General features: G+C 37.9%; 3 protein-coding genes across 4 annotated transcripts; all 3 read right to left on the reverse strand.

The window, feature by feature from the left end:
- Positions 1-1,155: 1,155 nt before the first annotated feature.
- Positions 1,156-9,557, reverse strand: LOC109183858 (kinesin-like protein KIN-UB). Of its 2 annotated transcripts, none has more exons than XM_019333922.1 (19): positions 9,160-9,557; positions 7,898-7,998; positions 7,668-7,790; positions 7,000-7,185; positions 6,666-6,887; positions 6,398-6,554; positions 5,955-6,104; positions 5,753-5,841; positions 5,369-5,572; positions 4,330-4,440; positions 3,895-4,005; positions 3,649-3,774; positions 3,343-3,478; positions 3,157-3,249; positions 2,891-3,016; positions 2,668-2,793; positions 2,035-2,178; positions 1,765-1,893; positions 1,156-1,647 (listed from the first exon to the last, which is right to left on the reverse strand). In XM_019333922.1, the coding sequence occupies exons 1-19, from the start codon at positions 9,296-9,298 to the stop codon at positions 1,487-1,489; spliced, it is 2,634 nt and encodes an 877-aa protein (XP_019189467.1). In that variant the 5' UTR covers positions 9,299-9,557; the 3' UTR covers positions 1,156-1,486. The 2 variants fall into 2 exon arrangements, with proteins under 2 accessions (XP_019189467.1, XP_019189460.1); XM_019333915.1 differs by having other exon boundaries at positions 3,871-4,005; positions 9,160-9,555.
- Positions 9,558-10,903: 1,346 nt separating this feature from the next.
- Positions 10,904-12,025, reverse strand: LOC109186891 (protein LITTLE ZIPPER 1-like). Its single transcript, XM_019337079.1, has 2 exons — positions 11,702-12,025; positions 10,904-11,241 (listed from the first exon to the last, which is right to left on the reverse strand). The coding sequence occupies exons 1-2, from the start codon at positions 11,779-11,781 to the stop codon at positions 11,043-11,045; spliced, it is 279 nt and encodes a 92-aa protein (XP_019192624.1). The 5' UTR covers positions 11,782-12,025; the 3' UTR covers positions 10,904-11,042.
- A 3,987-nt stretch (positions 12,026-16,012) lies between these two features.
- LOC109183896 (fasciclin-like arabinogalactan protein 8) lies at positions 16,013-17,594 on the reverse strand. Its single transcript, XM_019333930.1, has one exon. It carries the CDS (start codon positions 17,503-17,505, stop codon positions 16,222-16,224), a length of 1,284 nt encoding a protein of 427 aa, XP_019189475.1. The 5' UTR covers positions 17,506-17,594; the 3' UTR covers positions 16,013-16,221.
- Between the last annotated feature and the right edge of the window lie 267 nt (positions 17,595-17,861).

Consider the following 17,861-nt stretch of genomic DNA (forward strand, 5'->3'; position numbering starts at 1 on the left):
AAGAGTTGTATTCCATATTAAGTTCATAAGGGTTAATGCTTTATTATTTTAATCTCGTAAAATATTTTTCTTAATATTGTTATAAAAGATTAATATAGTTTTACATCACCTAAACTTTCACCAAGTTCATAAGAGCTCTCAGTTGGTCAAGTGGAACAACCCAACGACGTAGGCTAGGAGCAATTGGTTGGGATGTGAACAGTTGTGAGCTGACCGGTTGGGACGTGAACAGTTGGACAAACAACTAGCCAGATCAAATTCAATCACATTTACGTCACAAAATGCCACCACATTGCCATAAAACAAATAAGGACAAAGACAAAGACTCTAGTATAATGTAATATCCGTTCATGACCTTCTGATTCTACTACAATGTAATATCTGTTCATGACTTTCTATTTAGGAGAACGATTAGGAAAACGAATAAAGACAGACAGATATTCTGTTACAATATAATATAGAGTAAATACATAAAATGGTCTCTCGACTATAGCTAAATTCACAAATTGGTCATCGACTTTCAATTTCAACAAATTAAGTCCTTAACTTTGTAATTTTGACACGATTTGGTCCTCCATCTATTTGACCGTTTGTTGACCGTGATCGACAATCTCCAGAAGAACCTTCAGCTCTCGTCGGAGCACGTGGAGACCTCCAGGATGACGTTGCACTGGTTCAGAAACACGTCGTCTTCTTCGCTCTGGTACGAACTCAACTACATTGAGGATGAAGAAAGACTACCGGATATGGTAGATTGCTTTCGACAGTGGATTCAAATGTAACAGTGCGGTCTGAAAATGCAACCAGAAGCTTAAAAAACAGACGATGGACCATGAAATTACATATATATCCTCAAAAATCACAGTCAACAAACGGTCAAATAGACAGAGGACCAAATTGTGTTAAAATTACAAAGTTAAGGACTTAATTGGTTGAAATTGAAAATTGATGACCAATTTGTGAATTTAGCTATAGTTGAGGACCATTTTGGGTATTTACTCTATAATATATATTCATAACTACTTTTTCAATCTACTAAAGCATAAAGAGTCGAACCCATGACCTCCCATTTGGGAGAGCCACTTCGTGCTACTAGATCGATACGTGAACATTAGTAATGACCTACAAAATCTGAAATTGACGAGAAAAAGAGAATGCTTGGAATGATTGTTGTAGCTTTCATTTCATTGCATCTATTCATAGATTCCAATACGCTGTCAAAATATGATAACTGGCAGCAACAAAGATTGAATGAATATAAAGAAACAAGCAAATATGCCGAGTTATAAAGCCAACACACACACACACCTATCTAATCAAATCTCACCAGCGCCAATCATAAACTCGTTGTGCCTCCTTGTACGTTCTTCAACCAAACTCCGGGCTTGGATGGCTTCAAAAAGGCTTATGTAGTGTTGGCTTGAGATGAATGGTAACACCTGCGTAACCACCATCACTCTATATCTATATTATATCTATCTATAGACTAGACATCTATATGCAAGCGCCGCATTTCAGATAGGAAGGTTGGACTTGAGGCCAAAGTCTGCCGTGCAAGAGCCTTTATGTCCTCGCGAGTGCAGTCACGTGAGATACGATATAGCTCCCAAAGGGCTCCCCCGCTAATCATGTCTTTTGCGTTTACTTCTGGGGAAATGGAAAGACCGCGGATTAAAATCAGGGAAAACATACAAATTTCTGCAAAGGAATGGTCTGATATGTTTGGGATATATTTCAGTGTTCCCAATTTTATGAAGCCCTTACCATGTTGTGCGAGGTGGCAAAGTGCAAGCTCCACATGTCGCCTAATAAGTGAGGCTTCGTTGTTGGCATTTTGTACGATCCATGGTAGTGCTCCATCTTCTATTAGAAGGGATCGTCCAAGTTTTATGCCTACCAGGGCATTTGCACAGTCAGCATTAAGAAATTACACTGCTTAATATCCATCTTAGCAGTTTTTATGCTGTATCTGAAGAAAAATGACCAGAGAATATTCACAGGCTCTCAATTCAGAAATTGACGCCTTTTACTCACCTTGGGCAGAAGCTCTGGACTCACACTTGGCGAAATTGGCAATTCCACGTGCGACTTGAGAAAGAACATCTGGATGTCTACACCTCACCATTCCTAACAAAGCCCTGATACCACCTTCAGACCTTAGCCTTGTCTGCAGTTTATCTGAGGAGCCAATAGATACAAGGATTACGGCTTACATTAAAAGGGATTTAAGAACAAGAACTGCAGATAACAAAAGAACTTTTAAGATTGGACAGATATTCATCAATAGACCTGGCTTTACAGTGTTCCGAACAAATTAACTACAACGGCAGGGAGCAGCAAAGAGGCCTCAGCTTAGCATCATTGGCAATTATATTTACATGGGGTCAAGAGGCATATCATTCAAATGAACCAGTGGAATACGAATGGAAAACCATCTGATTTGATGTCATTATATCCAACTCAAAGCGAAGGTAAATACCCCATTTTATATTCACCTAAAAACTATTTCCCACAATTTTCTTGAATACTGTGTATAAATGTTGATCATTTTACATCCTCCCTATGCTCATGCTTCTAGATTAATTAATCACACAACATTGATAGACACTAACCAACACCATTTAGAGAAAATGATGAAGACAACACTGAAAAAGCAAATTAGAATACCATTGCCACATAGATTTGCAATTGCTCCAGCAACCATACGAAGAGTCTGAGGATCCTCAGCTTCAGCTGCTGTCATTGCCAATAGACTAATACCACTATGAGCCATAATAAGCTCCTGGTTTGATTCTGCACATAAGAGAACAAAATATCTATCAGAAGATGGACACAAAGCTAAACAAACAAGTTCGAAAACCAACCGAAGACCAGCCAAAAAATATCTCACCATTCATTGCAAGATTTGCAATTGCACCAGCAGCTATTCTGCGTATAGTTTCATCTTCAGAGTTTCTAAGGAGCATCAATAACGAAGTAAGACCGCCAGCTTCAACAATTTTCTCCTGATTTGCTTCTAAGCATGCAAAAACAAAACCAGGGCAGGGTATTGCAATCAGAAATGAGCAGTTGGTTATGGGGTTTGCTTAGTGGTTAGGCTAGGTCAGAGGAGGAGGGGGGGGGGGGGGGGGGGGGGAGAGTGCAAAGAGAGATCACCTTCAGCTGCTAAGTTAGCAACCACTTTCACTGCATGAATCTGCACACTAGCATCTTCAGACTCCAGCAATGACATAATCTTATGTAGCCCAACTGTTGTTCGATTTAATAAGAATAAGTACAACAGATTTATAGGCAGTACATTTAAAATATAAGTCTAAGTCATATACAATGAAATAGTAGAACCTTGTTCGTGGAGATTGGTGATTGCCGCTCTATCCTCATTATTGCCATTCTTATAATGCAGATGTCTAAGTGAAGACAGAGATTCCAGACCAGAAAGCGAATTGCCATTTCTACCTCTATCCGCATAGCTTCTAGTCTATGAACACGATTACAATGTTAGCCAATAAGTGAAATCAACAAAAATAAGAACACAGCACCTCCCAAATTTCTGAAGTGACAGTACAGCCTATTTGTCCTTTAGGATTTAAGTCAGACTGTAATGGTATCAAATTAAGAACCAGAGAACCAACTAGTAAAAGCTTATACCTGACCATCTTCCAAAGTCAATTGACTTCTTAAGATGATGACTTCTTCTTCCAGCCTCTTCTTTTCACGAGTCTCTTCTTCCAGCAGCTTTTGGAGATATATAGTATCAGAGCTTCCACCTGGTAACTACATAATTAATCATTCATCAGATAATCCCACATGCAAGTGAACAGCATTAATATGCAGTCCTTTGTAAAATTAAATCCCTCACTCAGAACATACTTCTTGCTTTGATAGTTTTATAACCTGATCTTTGAGATTACTGATTTCCTCTTCAGCTGCCTTTCTTATTTGAATTTCATTCTGCAGCAACTTCTTCAGCTCAGATACTTCCTCAGTAGCAAAGCCCCCGTGGCTCTGCACAAAAAAGCAATTCAAAACATCGAAAAATAATTCAAGAAGAATATGGCTGAAACAAGATAGGTCAATGCATAGACACAAAATCTGTACTATCAAATTTTGAATCCTCTTGTACTTTTTCTTGCTTTATAAGAGATTTTTGAAAACTGAGTCAAAAAAACTTATGACAGCTTGCCATTTGACTGTCTCACTCTCCATTTGCATTCTACATTTCTTTTTTTCTTTTTCTTTTTTCAGGAAACAGGACAGTGAAGCGGAGAAGAATATTTTAGGGATGAACAAAAACCAACTATATTTTAAGGATGAACAAAAACCAACTACCTCTCCAATGTCAGTGACACCATTGGTGGGATGCTTCTGCTGATAAAGCATCTTTTCTTCCAGTTTCTTAATCGAATCCATATATTCCATCTGGCACTTAATTTTCTCGTCCTGCAAGTTGAAAAGTTGAATGAAATGTGATTAAAACTAAGCAAATAATCCGTAATATAGGAATTCCAAAAGTTGACAAAAAAGTGCAACATTTGCAAGAGCCACCAGCTCAAATCTAAATAAACAACAATATAGATTTTTTTAAATTGAAATGAACAGATTCACAATACAAAATGATGTTTACCTATATCTATATAATAACAAAAGTATTATCGATGTCTCTTTCTATATATTTATAGTATTTTGTACAGTATGAAAATATGTACATTTTTTTTTATAGAATTGTGATTACTGCTATAGTTATGCACATTGATTGCTACAATGGTTACTCATTAAGAAAATTTTATTGCAAATTCATAAACATTTCGTTGATAAACATTATAATATATATGAAATACAATTAGAAATAATCAATTTAATTATGTAAATTTCATTGATAAATTTATCTAAATATGTACGAAATTATGAACTATATTTACCACACAAAATTTTAATTTTAATTTTGTATGCTATGAAAATGCATACCTAACCAAATATATGAAAAGTCCAACTATATTATTATATTGTAAATTTTAATATGTTTTGATTTTTTCATTTTTTCTAATTTTTTATTTAAATTCATGATAACATAATTTCTTTCGTTGATTGCACGGGTAAAACACTAGTCTAAATAAACAACAATATACATTTTTTTATTGAAATGGACAGATTCACAGTACAAAATGATTCTTAGAATTCATGGTTTATATGGAATTTGTTATTTTGCATTGCATGTTTAAGTGAATTGAATTCTTAAATAATTTTTTATTCCTAAAGACAATGTGATTTATTATCATGTTTTGCAAAGGTGTCAAAGGTTTCAAATTTCCCCAAAGAAAAGTTACTCTTAAATGAGCAATGGCAGTGGAGAGGCAAATATTGAAGCAACCTTCAATTCTTCGGCAAAGTTCTGTTCAGCCTCAGAGACACGCTGTTGTGCTTCTAACTTGATTTTTTTAACCTCATCCTCAAAAGCCTTTTGCTGTCTTTCATTTTCAGCAATAAGTTTGTCAACTTGTACCTCAAGCCTTTTGCACATACTTCTATAATCAAATTCCTCCTTAATTTTCAACATGTTCTCCACCTTCATAGCCTGTAAGAAATTGAAAGCAAAATTTTCATCAATTATCACCCCTGAATTGAAAGTGGAAATATTTATATGCCGCAACAAAAGTTGACCGACATAACTGGCTAAAAGACATGCACAAAGTTGACTAGAAATATTTTGTTTCTAATGAACACTCCCATTACAGTTCCAGAACTGATAACCCACCCTTTGTCCAAACAAAATGGTGCTTGCCGTCTCTGCTCGATGGCGTGGTGATGGTCCAACTGTCACAACTAATGAAGTTCTTGATGTGCCTGGCACAATGCAATGAATACAAGATTAAAGAAATTTCTAAGGCAAGCTGGTGCCACTGCCAAAATACACAGCAGAAAGTCTTCATATCCCTGTAACACAAATGCAAGAATACCTCCAAAGGAATCTTTAAGTAACCGTGTAAGTTTTGAATCACGAACTGGTACATGAGCACTATTTTCTGCCAAAGCATTTATGCACTTCCCCAATGCACTTAATGAAAGATTGATAGACTTGGCTTCTTCTAGCATATGCCCTTCACTTCCTGCAGTACATAAAAAGAAAACTTTACCTTGGCATAAAAAACTACAATTTTTTACCATGTATACAAAACATCAGTACATTAGTAATTTAGTATAAGATAATAGCCATACAAAGGTCTTCTAGTTATGGGGTGTCTGAAATATGAATATAATTAAAATTCAGAAATCTGATTAAAACGATAGTTAAGTAATCATCCATCAAGTGTAAATCTATGAAAAGAAACTATGAGGTCAAAACCAGGTACCAGACTTAGAATACTCATTTTCATAATTAAATCTAGAAAGTTAAGTGTACCTGATTTAAGTACACGTTCCGAACCCGCAAGATCCACAAGAAGGAGTTTTCCTTTTCTAAGAATGGGTGGCTTAAAATTAGTAGCCAAGGGAGAAGAATCATCAAATTCAGCAGATGCATCAGCTTCTCTTCCAGAAACAGACCTTTTAATATTGACCTACACCAATTCATGTAGGGTACATCACTAGTCAGTCATTGGCAGTCATTGTGAGTAAATTCACAGAAATATTAAAAAACACTTAATGCAATAGATTAAAAACTCCTTTACCATGAGAATAGCATGACTTCTAGAAGATTCAGTATTCAGCTTTGTGTTAGCAGCATATCTATGAGCTTCCCCTAACTTTAGCAGCTCCAGAAAACTTTGCTGATCTCGGACCTCAACAACAGTTGCGCCTGGTAGGGAAACATCACCAGTTTTTTGGTCTTCAACTATAGAAATGTTATCGTTTGCTGGATTAAGGAGGTCCTGGATTGTTTCCATATAAAGCTGCAAATATCAAGTATCATTCAGTATACTTCAGAATAACCTGTATGGTTCCTAATGAAAGTGTTAAAACTACAACAGGCTTATTAAGGATTGAAAAAGTAAATGCCTACACCTGCAGGTATGAGACCGACACAGAGTCAGTCCCCAGAGATATATTTGCAAGTATGTCTTCCATTGAGCGAACCATAATACCACGAGTTGATGTATCATCATCTCCCAATTGTCCAAGAGTATAGGTTTTCCCAGTACCAGTCTGTCCATAAGCCATGACTGTCCCGTTGTAACCGTCCAAGACACTCTATGAAAAGGGTGGATGATAACAGGGAAAAAAGAACATTTAGGACTGCCACATAAAAACAAATTTCAACCTATAACAACAAAGCATTCACTGACTTCGTGAAACTTTCAGCACAAAGTACAAAAATTTATCCCCATAGGAATAGAAAATAATCATAGCTTCAAAGACAGCCGCAAAGCAATATAAACATCTATCACAAGAATCAACAACTGTGAACCTTTTGTACTCAGGGAAAATTCAGCATAAATAAACATTAATCCCAACAAAAGATATATTAAAAAAATACAGAACTCAAAAATAATACGGGATATAGAATATTAAGATCAATAGCAAAAAATTCTCAGCCATGGATTCTTCTTTGAGTTCTTTCTTCCTCTTGTTTGGGTCAGTTGGGAGATTTTCTAAATATGATTTTCATATTCAAACCTGCATGTTGGATGGGTTTAAGGCAGCTAATTGACTGGACAAAGAACACAACGCACCTCCACAACAGGTTTTGCAACAACCTCGTACACGCGCTTTTGTGATGCAAATTCAGTGAATATCTCATCAAACTCATATGTATCTGTATCCCAGTTATTTTTTCGAAGTTTCAACCTTTTAAGCTGCTCAAACAAAACAATGAATGCACATCATGATCAAAGTCCTACTGCAAAAGTGAATACTTTTAAAAATTTCAGTTCAGCTAACATCAAACAAATAAGTTAAAGACCTCCGGCTGCAGCTCTACACAATCAGCAAAATCTGCATCTGCTGCCAATTCCTCAGCATTTCGAGGTCGCAATCGTACAGCAACTCGAACTCTTCCAGAAACTACCAAGAATATTCAAAAAGACATCTTTTTTATGAATATCATTATAAAGGGAAAGCATAAAAGAAAGAAAGAAAACATCTCATATCCCTTCACTATAAGAACAACCAAATCACTAATCTAAACATAACCATCATTGCTTTAAGACATTTCACATTATGTTTCCAACTAGTCAAAACATAAAAAATTCAGAGTTGATAAAATGAAAATAAATAAATAAATAATAACCAAGAAAACCAAAACAAAACTAACTACTTGACAGGCTTTAAAAATGTAAAAATTAAATACATAAGTTACACTGATATCTGAAAATTCAGGAGTCAAAGCACAAGTACATTTCATTCCTTAATCATAGTGATTAAAATAAAGTGTTAAGTTATTTGTTACAAACAGAAAGGCAAAATGACTATTACATATTCACATTATGCATGAAAATTGTACGAGTACGAAAATAAGAAAGGCAGAGGATCATTTACTACTATTTAACATTTCCAGGTGAATATTATCAGGGATTAATGCCAAGCACAAGTATGGACCTCAGACTGAAGTTATTCAACTTCCCTATATTACAATGCTTTTATGCCCTATATTTGGACCTCAGAGTAAAGTTATTCAACTTCCCTATATTGCAATGCTTGTATGCCCTATATTATGGTTGGTAAACAGGATTAGTGCATAAAGTTTAATCCAAAAAAGGAATAGCTCTGGTCCTTGCAAATAAAATGCTACACACATAAACAAAGCCTAGAATGGAAAATTTTCACCAAACTAGAAATTCCAGAAATTTAGAATATCAGAGACGTGGAAAACATTCATGCCTTCATTTGGCATAGAGTCTATTACACGTACAAATCTAATGGGGCAAATTTCTCCAACTAAAAGGAGATCCACAGAGCCACATTTTAAACTAGTTTAGCAACTAAAAAATCACTCCATTCGCCACATTGCTGAACTTACTTAAATACGAAAAGCAAATAGAAAGTAACAAGATCATTCACCCAAAAAAAATAATAATAATAACCAAATAACTTACTAGGTAACTTTTAATTTTCTAATTCGCAGTTAAAAAATCAACCTCAACAGTCAATCCAGTACTCAAATTTCAACCACATTGATGAAGCAGTCAACTCTACTACCGAAATGGGGAAGGAGTGAAGACATACCGGCGTCAGCGGCGCTGCTGCTACGGCGGACGTTAGATGTCGACGGTGGAAGCTTAGATTTGAAGGAAGACGAAACCCTTAGATTCTGCGCTTTGTGGTTCCCGTTCCTGTAACCACCACCACCACCACCTGAAGCCATCACTCTCACACCTCTCTCTCTCTCTAAACACAATCGAAACAGACGATTATGTGCATCCACGCACGCAACAACACAGTATATGCGCGTATCGATTTAGAGATGGAGAGAGAGAGATGATTCAATTCAAGTTCAAAAAAACTGGGGGCAAGACGGGATGGCGATGAAACTCGAGACTTGAGAGAGAGAGTGTGGGTGTCCAGAGTGCAGACAGAGGCGGTCGGGGGTGCAAAGGTGAAAGTACCAAAATGCCCACTTGGGGCGAATTCATTTCATTGGTGATTAGTTGTGCCGCCGTGACCGCGACCGGCCTCGTGGTGGAGTTCAATTGTCGGGCCGACCGGTTGTTGATAGTGAAATGACTAAATTACCCTTGAAGTGGGAATGCTTCACAGTTAACGTCCTTAAAAGTAGCGAGAAATGGCTTAGGCGTGCAGTCGTGATCAGAATCTCCAGATTGTGGGCCCAGTAGGGCCCACTAAGGCCCAATGCACTTTTCGTGATAGGTAGGGTAATCCAAGTAGGCTAAAATAATTCATTGGGCCGTGCTCAATGCAAGTAATAGCTATTTGGTTATGGGCTTCAAGGCCCAAGGTTCCCCAAGCCTGACTATTGGCCCAAACTCTTCAATAAACAATGAGTAAAAGTCCGATTATCTTTAAATTAAATCTGAATAAACACCGCCGGACATGGGTCCCGAGCTTGAGTCGAGTTAGTCTACGACGTTTAATGGATACCCAACACTCCTCCATTATCTCCAAATAATTATCCTTTATTACCCTATTATTACTCATTCATTACCCATAATAAATCTCATAAACACTCATTATCACCCATAAATTCCATTAAAAATCTATTAATTACCCATAACCCCTATTAACTACCCATAAAATCCTAATTATTACCCATTAATACCCCTTACTCATTCTACTCCTATAAAACAAGGAGAAACGAGAAGAGAGGGGGCTCCATGATCTCTAGAAAAACAACAAATTAAACGTAGAAAAATACTTACAAAGTAATGAAGTTTTGGCTTAACACTACCCAAAAAGGTCCGTGATTTTTACTTTTCAGTTTTCACGTTAAAATTAATGTGTCTATTCTTGTCTCTCTTTCTTTTTCCTTTCTATTATTTCTATTTTATTTACTCAAATCGGTTATGTTAACCTGCCGAATGACTACCCCGGGTCACGAAACTAACAATGTTATCAACAAGCAAGCAGACTTAGGATAACGGAGGGAGATGTGAGCTTGGCTCAAGAGTCAATAACAAGTCGTAACTAGAAGAGTTTTTAATTCGCAAGGAGAAGGAGATCTAATTATGAATTCATATGTCAAGTTAGATTATTTGAGGCCTTTTCTTCATAACTTGCATCTTATTCGTATTACATTCTGTTGTATTGATTTAAAGCCTATAATATCGTGTCATTTGTAACCTACTTTGGGTGTATTACTTTTTAGTTTTTTATCTCAAAATTAATTCATAATTGTTTAAAGCTTGAAAATCTCAGTTTATCTATTTTAACTAACATCTAATTAGAGATAGTAAGTAACCATCCGAACTCACACGTAAAAACATAACATGTACAAATTTAACTCATTGCATCATGTTGAAATATCTTTTTCACCTCAATTACTTCAATATTTATTATTGCACAAGATTGAAAACAATTGTGTACTAGTGAACCAACAAATTGAATGCTAATAATATCAATAATATAAATGTTCTATTGTAGTTAACAAGAAGCTAAGAAAAGCATTTTTGGAGTTGTGATAGCAAAGCCTTGTTCTCTTGATGAAGAAGAAAAGCTTTGTGCTGCAACCTTTGGTTCTCTTCAATGATGCTTTTGTTCTCCATGTACAGCTTCCAATTCTTCATTTCCATCTCTAGTTTCTTCAGCTTCCCCACCTTAGCTGCCTTGGACAATAACACTCTCCCACTCCTCCTATCATACAATTCAATCAGTTAAGACACATCTCGCAATTTACTTCCTCCACCAGTTCTCACGATAAAAGCGGTTAGCTGAGAGCCCTCAAGTTTGGGTTCAAACTTGAAAATATCATTAGTTCGATCAATAGCATACATTAAGATGTATAACACTCATAAATACCAACTAAATAAACTAGCTCCCAAAATATAACAATAAATTCTCACTATACATGTAATAGAGTTCGTGCTAAGAGCCCAAGATTTTAACTAATAGAAAGAACTCACACGCCAAAATCAACATATATGTAAGAATGACAACATGACATGCAATCCCGTTTATCAATGTTCCTACTGCAGGAACATAAAGAGTCAATATTGTTCCTACTGGGGATGAGAGGGTCACTTCATGCCACTAGACCACAAGGTCATTGGCAGAACAAAATACTATTAAAAGCACGAGATAATGAATAACTAACCTGCGGAACCTGCGAAGAGAAGTTTTATTGGATGTTTTTGAGGAATGAAATGGCTTCAACTTGAATGTATCAGCAGACATTGCGCAGCTTCAATTCCTTCTGTGGAAATTTTGGGTGATGAGAAAGAAGCTCAAAATCAAATGAATTATATAGACAGAAGAATTGAAGTTTGGCTAGATGGGTGCCTAATGTGAAGAAGTGGAATTGCCTTTGGCTTTTCATTGTAACTTGTAATGATGGCACGAGGGGCTCATCATTACAAGCTCCCATTCATAGAATTTTCTCATCAATCATCTGACAATACCAAATATATTGCAAACTCTTAGTTTGAATTTACTTATGTTTTTAAATTTAATATTACATCAAACGAGGTATATATAGTAATTAACTATATTTGAACACAAAAGCCAAACATGATTCTCGTACCTAAAAAAATTACGTGTTCGATTATTATCAATATCCTCTCGTGTCACGTCTTTCTACAATAATTTACCTTTCATGTGGCTATTAATAAGAGAGAGTTTACCTTCTTCCCAAAAGGTTGAATCCCCAACCCCAGCCCGACAGAACATCTGGGAGGATTTAAATCATGGTAACTCAGTTGAACAGGCTAGACCTTTGCTTACTGCTCCTGGCTATACCTTTGCTTACTGTGCAGTTGAACACAGAGGCTAGACATTTGCTTACTGTGCAGAAGGAGCCCCCCTCACTTTGAGAGGTTACTCCCACACTGTCGCTGGTGAAACTCAATCCCTAGTCATTCTTCCCAAATTTCACATATATGACCAACTGAACTGCCCATGCAGGTAACAGAGAGTTTACCTTGTGCATACACTTGAGACTACGAGACGTCCTAAAAGGACCACAAATAATTATTTTTAATACATGAAGGACCATTGGAGGTCATTTAAAACTCAAATGACCACCGCTGATAAACTGCTAATATTTAGAAGACCATTGGAGGTATTAACTATTTCCTCATCATTCAAAAAGGTATAGGAATAGAAAACTTTACATGTGAATTCTAACCTTTCCAACGAGAGTTTCGTGTGTAATTTTATATTTACCAGCAATTGTCTTAATCCAAGGCCAAAAAAGTATGATAGCTTGGCACACAGAAGATGACTAAATGCACATTCAGCCCAAAAAAGTTGAAGTACATCCTAACTTTGTTGAATAAGAGACCATTGGCTTTTGATCCAATGATGACAGATTGTTAATGGTGTCTTTGTTTTACATAGGTTTTAGTCCTAAAACAACAGAAAGTTGTATTAATCTGAGGTTTAATGTCTAAAGGATGAAATGATTAGTGGTACAAGTAACAGAGATTAAGTAAAACCTTCAACTTAAGGCAAGGTATATACTATATTCTATAATATATACTATATGGTCCAGGCTTTTTAGAGGTTCAAAAAGGAAGTATGAATGTGGATTTCTTTGTCATGGTTCATTCTTCTTGGTCGCATAATCACATGGCATGTCACAGGGGTACATTGACCACCAATTATATTCTCTTTTTAATTTTATTTTCCTTTTATGGTGGTCTCGCATAATTTTAAATAAAGATAATGGTATAAAAAGAGATCAATAGATTTGAAAAGAATACTAGAGCGGATAATATGACATTATATATGTGTGCATGTCCTAGCCTTTAGCTAATATGGTAGATTTCGACATTGTAACCTTGTAGGGAGATTGAGAGAGATAGAATAAGTAGTGTAAAGTCCAAAAAGTCCATACTTATTATTATTATTAGGTTAAAAAAGATATGGGTAATTTTGTCTAAAAGTTATTCTTTTTTTTTTTTCTTCGTAAACACCACGGAGTTGAAATATCATGGGGACATGAGATTCTAATTCCATGAAAATGAGAGAATTGCAATTCCGTATAAATGCAATTCCATCCAACCAAACGAAAGAATTTATTTGTCTCCGGAATTAAGTGAGAATTAGGTGAGAATGGAATTATTCTAATTCCCTCCAACCAAATGTCGCGTTAATGTAAAAAAAAAAAAAAAAAAAAATCATGCATCATAACATATTCTCAGAAATAGTATACTTTACGCATACAAATAATGAACCTTATGTATACAAATAATAAACCTTAATTTATTGAATATTAGATTTCTAAGTAAAAGTGGTGGGAAATGTTGAATAAGTCGAGCTATGTTCTACAAATAATGAACCTCATGTATAATATAAATGAGCTTAGAATATACATGTCTAAATAATCAATATGTACCATATTCAAATAATAAACTTTATGCACATAAATAATGAATCTTATACATATAAATACTAAATACTTAAGATGTTTTCATACTATTTTGTATACAATCAAATAATGAACATTACGTATACAAATAATGTATCATATGTGATAGGGATATGGGACCTTAGGGGGTCTATTTTATTGAGAAAGTATTGGCCCAAGTGGGGGTGGAGAAAGAAGGAGGTTGGCCCAAGTCTTGTTGGGCTGGGAAGACAAGCATGCATGGTGGGCCGGGGTGAAGAGCATGGACCGGAAGGGGGGCTAGTGAACGAGAAGTGGTTTGGGGTGTCGTCCCGAAGCGTCGCCAACGACGGGCGAAATCGGCTCGAGCAGTGCGCCCTTGCCCCGCGCGGCTAGCGCGCCCGGTGGCGCGACCAGCGCACCATGCGCGGCTGGGCGCGGGCATAGCGCCCCCGTGCGAGGCCACGGGGGAAGTCGCCGGCTGGGGCACTGGCCCCAGCCGGCGGTAGCGCGCCCGATGCGCGGGCCTAGTGCCCCCATCGCGGGGGGGCGCGACGGCGTGCTGTCGCCGGCACCGGGCGGGTGGGGCCGCCCGGCGTGCGGGGGGTGCACGGGAGAAGAAGGTGGGGGCGTCGGTTCGTGGCGAACGTGCGGACTACTGTGCGACAAACGAGAGAGTGACGTCCGAGTAGTGGGACACGTGGACAGCCAAAGGGGGAAGGGGCCCTGGATCTTTGGCTAAGGGGAACTTAGACATGACAGACATCCTGGTCTAGTGGTCTTTGGTTTATACTTTCAACCCAACCACCTGAGTTCGATTCTTCTTAGTAGCATGTCTAGTTATAGTGCGCGCCCATTCCTTTGGGCCTATACCTCAGGCTTCGTACATAGTACGTACTATTTTGGGCCTATCGCCCTGGGTAATAAAGTCATTACTTCCCTACCCCCGTCATATATTCTTATACCCGGTCTCAATGAAACCATCAATATGTATAAAAATAATGTATGTTATGCATAGAAAGTAATATACTTTATTATGCATAAAAATAATATATAATATGCATGGTCCATACAGATCCACCTAATAAGCATTGTGAAAAATGCACTCCTTACTTTCCAAAATCATTTGGATCATTAGAAAGGCTTACATGCTGAGATGTTGTTGGATTTGACATACATTAGTATGGGCTACGGCCCAATAAGTCAAAAACTCATTTAATTTTAAAAAGTAAATGTCTATGGTTTGTTATTGAGTATGGGCTAAAATTGTTTGTTAAAGCCTACAAGTATAATTTTCAATCGTTATATCGTGCACCGGGGCGCACAATGCATTGTGCGTCTCGCTCTGCCCAAAATGACGTCATTTTGTTAAATTGTGTAGACAGTTGACGCGGCGAACACCATTTTATGTGTATTATATTAAGAGTTTATGTGTATTATGTTAAGAGTTAAGAGTTTATGTGTATTATCCTTTCAAAAAAGACTATGTTTATTATGTTAGGAGTTTGTGTATTTTATTATACAATTATGTACATTCGAAACATGAGATTTTTCTTAAAAAAGTTAACGATAGAAACGAAAAACGAAATTAAAAAAAAAAAAAAACCAGATACAAAACGATGTCGTTTTGGACCAGGGCGCACAATGCATTGTGAGCGCCCTAGTGCACGATATAATTTGTCTATAATTTTTGTATCATAATTCAAAAGGTCATAAATTTAATTTTGTTAATATTTTTTAGTGAAACCTATCATATAGAGTTTTTTTAGTATGATTTATTTCTTTCTTGTACTTTATTGTTTGTGTACTCTACACAATTTTAATTTGTGAGCTTTTTAACTTTCACTAAACGATCAACGAACTCACGAAATAGCTAGGTTGTTTTATAAACCCCCACCTAGACTGGTTTAAATATGTTTGTTTTCTTTAAAAAAAAAAAAAAAAAAAAAGCACTTTTTTTCCTTGGGCTTATGTGTTTCAAAAACTATTCGTACAAAACCAAACACAATGAAAGGACATCATTTTTTTTCTTATGGTAAACTACTTTGTACAAAACCAAACACAAGTTTAAAAGGAGAGGGCTAAAAACGTACATCCATAATTTAATAATCATTAAAATGAACATAAATAAAATAAAATAAAATTAGATTTCAAATTAAAAATATAATTACCTCTACTAAACTACAAAAGGTTTCTAACTTTCTATAAAGAAAAAAGAAAAAAAATCCAATCCGGAAAAAAAAAAAAAGGCACAAAATAAAATAGGCAGGCGCGAATGAAAAGACAACTTAGGACACGTAAACCGACGCAAATGCCAAGACTGACACTGTGAGTATCGTTTTTAGCAATGCCGGAGCGTTCACGTCGCCGGAGTTCTTGTCCGCCGTGCTGCGCTCGGAATCCGCGACTGGACCTTCCACCGGAGCACCTGCGGGAGACGAGGTCGGAGGAGCAGGAGGAGAGAACATCGGAGTTGGAGAAGCGGCGGCGGCAGCTTTCGGAGCAGGAGTTGGCGATCGGGAGACCTCCGGTGAGGAAGCCGGCGACGCCTCCGGAGCAGCAGGCACAGGCGCCGGGGACGGAGCCTTGCCAAAGAGCTCCGTCGGGAGAAGTACATTGTCAACGGTGAAAATGCAGAGAGGCGTGGAGTCCAAAACGGTGGAAGCAACCCGGGACGAATCAACTCCGGTATCCAACGTCACGGCGTCACCCGCAGTCGTGGCGCTGAAGTCATACTTTCCGGCGCCGCTAGTCGCCAGCGTCGAAATCGGATGCTTCGTGGCCTTCAACGTCCCCATCGGAGTGTACTCCGCGACGGCGTGGAACTGCAAGAGCGCCACCAGCTCCGCATTGGAGAGCTTCGTCAGATCCGGCAACTTCGCGTCCTTGAATGCCGCATCATTCGGCGCAAAAACCGTCAAACCGTTATCCGCCGCCGTCTGATACGTCTTCATCACACCACTCGAAACCAGCAACCCCGCAAACGTCTTGCACCCAGCTTTCTCAAGCGCCGCCGTGAGATTAACCCCAGACGCCCCCGGCGCCGGAGCATCCAAAATCCCCGGCGCAATAATCGCCTTATCAATCTCAATCACCGAGATATTATACGGTATCTGTTTAACCGACTTAGTATACTGAGAGTCCAAATGTGAGCCCGCAACAGCAGACCCGAACCCGACCTTCCCGCCTTTAAGATCGGTAATGTTAACGAACCCGATATTCCCGGCGGCATTTCCGGTAGTCTGGTACAGCGTGGTGGACACCGTGGTACCTTTGGAAATATCGTGGAGCTTGCTCCCATCCCAGTAGTCGAGCAGAACGTGAAGCGAGAGCGCGGCTTTAATCACAGAAAGCGGGTGGTTGGCGGTGAGTGAAGACAACGCGCCGTCGTTCAACACCAGGACGGTGATGGTGGTCCGGCTGTTGATATCGTCGGCGAGCTTGGTTTGCGTAAGGTAGTTGTTAAACTGAGTGTACTCCGGGAAATGGGAGAGGATTTCGGTGATGTTATGGGCGTCTGTGAATGTGAAAACAGTGAGGAGAAAGAGGAAGAAGGAAGGGAATGTAGCCATGGCGGCAAAACGGAGCTCACTGAAACTGCGGAACTGAAGAGATGGAGAAGAAGGTGGGATGTTGGGAAACAAGAAAAGGTGGTATTAATCGTGGTGGGAAGGCGGTTAAGGGTTAACTCGGGTTAGTTAACCATGGTTAAGTGGGTGATGATATACTGTTTGGTTTGGTATCGGGAGAGGTAACGAAATTCGAATTTTGAGTTGGTAACGGTTATTTTTTGGCATGTTGTGTTTTAACTTGGTGCGGTTTTTTGGCTTAGTGACTATATTTGGTAATTCAACTTGCAAAAAACTATACTATACATTGAATAATAATCAAGTTTGATAGCAATGGCTTTGGACAAATTAACTTGTTT

Source organism: Ipomoea nil, unplaced genomic scaffold (genome assembly GCF_001879475.1).
Source record: "Ipomoea nil cultivar Tokyo-kokei standard unplaced genomic scaffold, Asagao_1.1 scaffold0188, whole genome shotgun sequence".
Lineage (NCBI taxonomy): Eukaryota > Viridiplantae > Streptophyta > Magnoliopsida > Solanales > Convolvulaceae > Ipomoea > Ipomoea nil.